This window comes from Bos mutus, chromosome 19 (assembly GCF_027580195.1).
Source record: "Bos mutus isolate GX-2022 chromosome 19, NWIPB_WYAK_1.1, whole genome shotgun sequence".
Lineage (NCBI taxonomy): Eukaryota > Metazoa > Chordata > Mammalia > Artiodactyla > Bovidae > Bos > Bos mutus.
This window is the reverse complement of record NC_091635.1, coordinates 7,999,151-8,005,162: the sequence shown is the minus strand read 5'-3', so window position 1 is coordinate 8,005,162 and position 6,012 is coordinate 7,999,151. Positions and strand designations below refer to the sequence as shown.

The 6,012-nt window shown below is 58.0% G+C and overlaps 1 protein-coding gene across 1 annotated transcript; it reads right to left on the bottom strand.

The window, feature by feature from the left end:
* Positions 1-510: 510 nt before the first annotated feature.
* On the bottom strand, positions 511-3,132 carry LOC102279792 (serotonin N-acetyltransferase-like). Its single transcript, XM_005908002.2, has 3 exons — positions 1,661-3,132; positions 1,213-1,369; positions 511-875 (listed from the first exon to the last, which is right to left on the bottom strand). The coding sequence occupies exons 1-3, from the start codon at positions 1,819-1,821 to the stop codon at positions 639-641; spliced, it is 555 nt and encodes a 184-aa protein (XP_005908064.2). The 5' UTR covers positions 1,822-3,132; the 3' UTR covers positions 511-638.
* Positions 3,133-6,012: the final 2,880 nt, after the last annotated feature.

Genomic DNA, 6,012 nt, shown 5'->3' with positions numbered 1-6,012 from the left:
GCCAGCCTGGCAGAAGCGGTGCTGGAGCTGGGGGTGCAGCTCTTGGCCATTCACTGCACGTCCCCCAGCCCTTCACCCCACACCCGACGGGGCACAAGCACAGTTACTGTGGGCAGGGAACCTGGGGCGCTGGGGTGGTGGGACAGCTGGGAGGTGGCCCCTGCCCTCCCCTCCCACCGGCTGCCCCCACTCCAGGGATGAGGCCCAGAAGGGGCAGCCGTGGGTCTGGGGGCATAGGGGCTCCTTTGGTGAGACGCAGAAGCAAGGCTGCAGGATGCCTCCCACTGTCCCCAGTTCACGGACCCAGCACGTGTGGGCGCAGTATGGATGCAGGGGGTCTGGAGGGCCTGGCATGGACAGAGAGGAGCACACAGTACTTGCGCCCCAGGAGGGCACCTGGGCTGGGAGCACTGCCCCACTTTTTCTTTATTTCACCCATTCTCCCCGTTCCACCATCCCCTGGGAATCACCGTCTCCCTTCAGACCAAGCAGAGTTGGGGGACGGCAGGGCAGAGAAGGGGACGGCCGGGGATTGAGTAGGAGCTCCCGACCATGGGCTCCCCAGGGGGTCAGCGGTCACTGTTCCGGCGCAGGGCGGCGTGGCCCCGCAGGGAGCAGTGCATCTCCGTGAAGGTCAGTCAGCCCACGACGACGGCACACGGGCCCGCGGGATGGAAGCCGAACCTCTGGTAGAAGGGCACCAGCGCGTCCTGGCACATGAGCACGGCCCGGCACACGGCCGGCTGGCCGCCCGCGTGCTGCAGGTAGCGCCACAGCAGCACGGAGCCCTTGCCCTGCTGCCGGAAGCTGCGGTGCACGGCCAGCGCATGCAGGTGGGCCGTGCGGCCCCTGGGCCTGTGCAGCATCAGCGACTCCTGGGGCGAGAGGCGGACACGAGTCAGGGTCGCCTCTGTGCACCCCAAAACCACCCCCGCTGGGCCAAGAGCAGCTGCCCCGCGAGTCCCCAGTCAGCCCCCTTCTACCCAAGTTAGGAGCTATGACCCCGCCCCTTTGTGGTCCCCTTCATCAGAGCCTTGAGCCCCAGAGGACTGGGCTCTCTTGCCGGGAGAGGACGCACCGTGAGCTCCTGTGTTGGGTCTGGAGGAAGACATCCCAGGCTCCCGCTCCTCCCCCATCTTCTGCCTCCATGGGAAATGGTCTCCTCCTTTCCTGAGGCCTTCCCGGGACTGGGCAGGTCACCCCCATCCTCACCTGAGTAAGTCTCTCCTCGTCCCACAGGGAGCCAATGATGAAGACCACGGGGCGGCCCTCCACGAACCAGCCCAGGGACAGCTCGGGACACAGGGTCAGGAAGTGCCGGACCTCGTCCAGATTCAGGGGGCAGTTGCCGGAGACAGAGATGAAGGCTGCGTCAGGAAGCACGAGTGGGTGACCCCCAGTCCACTGAGCATCTGTGTGGATGCTGGGTGGGCTCCCCGGGTCCCCAGGCCTCCCCTGGGAAAGCATGGGATTCAGGGCTGCTCTTCCCCCCACTCTCCTGAAACACGCGTGTGCTCCTGTACACGCACAAAACACACCGTCAGACACTCTGGGGGCCCATCTGCCAAGGACAGGGGACTCCAGGGTCTTCCCCCAAGGGCAACAGCAGCAGAGTTCAGCAGAGTCCCGGACCCTGGGGGGCCGGGGGTGCTGCTCAGCCTCTCGCTCAATCTCAAACACGCCGGCAGCGTCCTCTGGGGTGAGGCAGCGGAACTCGTTGGCGGGGAGTGTGTGGCGCCGCTGGCGGCCTGGGGACCCTGGGATCCCAGACGGCAGGTGCAGAGGTGAGGGTTTCAGGCAGTGGATGCTTGGCGTGGACATCCTGGGTGCGGCTGCCACCCAAGGGGTCCCCAACTTCAGAAGGGGCCTGTGTGACGAGGAGGGTCCCTCCACACCTGTTGGAGAGGGGCAATGGTCAGGGGGCTGGTCCTCATCTCCCAGGGAGTCGTCCAGGGTGATGGCACCTCTTGCCTCTGTTGCAGGAGACCTGGAGTGGGGAGTCTGGGCGCTAGGGCGGAGCGGGCATGTAGGGCATCGATTCCTCCTGCCTTGTGCCTGCTCTGGCTCCCTGGGCCCCTTTCTGTCTGTCTCCCTGACCCCCGTCTATGTGCAGATCCAGCCGTGCCTCTGTTACGAAGCCTGTAATCTGCGAGTTGCCCTCTCCACCCTCCTCTGCCTTCTCTTCACTTGTCTCCAAGCCCTAAGCAGGGGACTCCTGTTCCTGGGAACCTGTGAGAGGATCCCACTTACCAGGACCACAGGGCCAGTTACCCCAGAGGCCGTCCTTGGGCTCAGAAGCCAGGAAAATCCAGGACCTGCTTTTGTAGCAGGTGTGGCCGGGCAGCGCATGACAGTGTCCTCAGAGATTTCTAAGGCAATGCCCCACCTCCATGTCACCCCAGGCAAGACGAAGCCAGCAGGGCTGTGCCCTGTCCCCAACCTCTGAGGGCAAAACCTTAGGCTGGCATGCAGGACACAGAGGGGATTACAGCAGCTGATGAGGCCCCAGGGGTTGGGGAAAAGATCACTTGGGACCGCTCAAAAACAAAAGTCAACTGAGTCCATTCTAAGATCAAATTGGCTTTATTCAGGGATTCATGAGTCAGAAAACTAAGATCATGGCATCTGGTCCCATCATTTAATGGGAAATACATGGAGAAACATTGGAAACAGTGTCAGACTTTATTTTTGGGGCTCCAAAATCACTGCAGATGGTGACTGCAGCCATGAAATTAAAAGATGCTTACTCTTTGAAAGGAAAGTTATGACCAACCTAGATAGCATATTAAAAAAGCAGAGACATTACTTTGCCAACAAAGGTTCGTCTAGTCAAGGCTATGGCTTTTCCAGTGGTCAGGTATGGATGTGAGAGTTGGACTGTGAAGAAAGCTGAGTGCCGAAGAATTGATGCTTTTGAACTGTGGTGTTGGAGAAGACTCTTGAGAGTTCCTTGGACTGCAAGGAGGTCCAACCAGTCCATCCTAAAGGAGACCAGTCCTGGGTGTTCATTGGAAGGCCTGATGCTAAAGCTGAAACTCCAATACTTTGGCCACCTCATGCGAAGAGTTGACTCATTGGAAAAGACCCTGATGCTGGGAGGGATTGGGGGCAGGAGGAGAAAGGGACGACAGAAGATGAGATGGCTGGATGGCATCACCGACTCGATGGACGTGAGTTTGAGTAAACTCTGGGAGTTGGTGATGGACAGGGAGGCCTGGTGTGCTGCGATTCATGGGGTTGCCAAGAGTCAGACACGACTGAGTGACTGAACTGAACTGAACATGAGTCAAGCACCATCCCACCTGGCAAATAGAAAGGAGTTCCAGGGCTTCCCTGGTGGTTCAGTGGTAAAGAGTCCGCCTGCCAAGGCAGCAGACACAGGTTCGACCCCTGATCCGGGAAGATCCCACTTGCCATGGAGCAACTAAGCCCCTGCATCACAACTATTGAGCCTGTGCTCTAGAGCCTGGGAACCGCAACCGCTGAGCCCAGGCAGCCTAGAACCCCTGTTCTGCAACAAGAGAAGCCCCCGCAATGAGAGGCTCGTGCACCGCAACTAGAGAGAGCCCGCATGCACCAACGAAGACCAAGCACGGTCATGAAGAAGCAACTAAATATTTAGAAAGGGGTTCCAAAGAGTTGTACGAAATTGAATGCCTTCAAAGGCTGAAGGGGCCAGGAACGAGGAGAGAACTGATGAGGAATTCCTTGATGGTCCAGCGGTTGAGTCTCGGCTCTTTCACTGCTGGGGCCTCAGCTTCAATCCCTGGTTGAGGAACTAAGATCCAGCAAACCAAATGGTGCAGCCCCAAAAATAAAAATGATTTTTTTTTTTTTATAATGAAAGAGCAGATGAGGTCTATCAGGAAGAGTATGTCACTAATGCTGACCAGGAAATTCCAGATTGACTGGTTTAGCATTCCAGACCTGAGCGAGGCAGAAGCTGCCAAGAGGTTAGGTATTAAAACCTCAGTTTGGTGCCGCTTAGCACTAGGGACTCCATTTTGGGCTTGTCATTGATTTCTAAACAGTGTTAAGCCTCAGGGGTCAGGCTCTAACCTCTGCTCTGGTGTTCACTGGTTGGCTGGGGCATCACCCTCTGTCCCCTGGGGACCTGGGCGCACCCTCCTCTGAGGGTCCTTCCAGCCCTGGCAGCCCAAGATTGCTGCATTTATAGCACTTGATACCTGCTGAACCCTGGATCAGAGTCTCCTTTAATCCACATGACAGCTCCGCCCAGTGAGTATGAACCCCATGTCAAAGAGAGGGAAACTGAAACTCAGAGAGGTGAGGTGAGCTGTATGTTACCCCCAGGGCTGCTAGGCCCCATCGATTTTCCAAATGACCAGTTCACATCTTCACATCTCTCCTCGCGGTCATCAGTGTCCTCCAGTCAGGGTCTACCAAGCAAAGGGAGCTAGTGAGCCACCTGTCAGCTCAAATCTGGTTCCCAGATGGGCAGGTGGGACCAGTGAGCCTGGAGACACACACATGGCTGCAACTGTGCAATTCAGACCTTGCTGTGTCCACAGGGACAAGCCTCTGAAGGGGCTCCATCGCTGACTGACCCTGGAGGTCCTTCCGCATACATTACCTCCTCCGTGGTGTAGGTAACCAAAGTCTGGTTCTGCACGTGCACCTCTTTCTGAGCGCTTTGGGGAAGATCTCCAAAGGCAGGGTGTGTGTGCTAAGTCACTTCAGTCGTGTCTGACTCTGTGTGACCCCGTGGACTGTAGCCCACCAGGCTCCTCTGTCCATGGGATTCTCCAGGCAAGAATACTGGAGTGGGTGGCCATGCCCTTCTCCAGGGGATCTTTCCGATCCAGGGATGGAGCCCAGGTCTCTTGGGTCTCCTGCATTGGCAGGTGTGTTCTTTTGCCACCTCAGAGGATCAGTGCCTGTCTGGGGGCGGGGCTTTTTAAAAATCCCAGCTGCATGCAGGATCTTAGTTCCCTGATCAGGGATGGAACCTACGCCCCCCTGCAGTGGAAGTTCAGAGTATTAACCACTGGACCACGAGGGAAGTCCCCTCAAAGGGAGCTTTTGGGGAGGTGCTGGAAATGGTACATTACGTTCTTAAATTTAGCTTGTGTGATTTTGTGCATATTTGTTCTACTTGTTTACTTAAATATCCAGAAGACTGCTTTGCCTATCAGGTCCACTCCAGAGTTCCTGGTCTACCTTGGCTTCACCCCATGGGCTCCCGGTCCACCTTGGCTTCACCCCATGGGCTCCCGGTCCACCTTGGCTTCACCCCATGGGCTCCTGGTCTACCTTGGCTTCATCCCATGCCCAGGGCTGCCCTCTGGTCTTAGTATCTGACGTGAGCTTTCCCTCCTGAATCTAGAGTCTCAGCAAACTGCCTCCTGCTCCCTTCTCCTATGCCACTACCCCAGCCCCTCTTCAGGCCAGCAGATGGCCCCTGGCTTCCCTTTCTACCCCCAACTCACACCCCTCCTGCAGCTCTCAGCCCCTCCCTAGCCAGCACCCAGCCCTGTCCTTCATTGACACACACCGCCTGCCCTGTCGGCCCTTGGCTTCTACTCCCGCACAGCAGAGCTGACCCCTGTCCACACACCATGGAAGGAGCCCCTGCTGTCACCAGGACCCGGGAGGCACTCCAGTGCTGGCCCGGCCAGGTGCTGCTGGGCCCACCTGGCCCTGACGCTAGAGTAACCTCAGATCAGCCCAGGTGCCCCCACACCCTTTCACCCAGGGCCCCTCTGCTGTCTGAGGCCCAGCAGAACCTCCAGAGCTCACATGACCCCTGCTTACCCCACCTGCCACTGAGCAACTTCCTGTCTTTCCCCTTCTGGGAACCCACGACTGACTTTTCAGGACTGACCAGAAGACTTCCTCACGTTTGGCCTTCACACCTGCTGGGAGGAACATGTCCAGGACCTGGGCTGGGCACCCCCACCTCCAACCTGGGGTCCCAGAAAAGGCCTCCTCTGATAGGGGCTTCCCAGGTGGCTCAGTGGCTAAAGAATCTGCCTGCCAAGCAAGAAGACG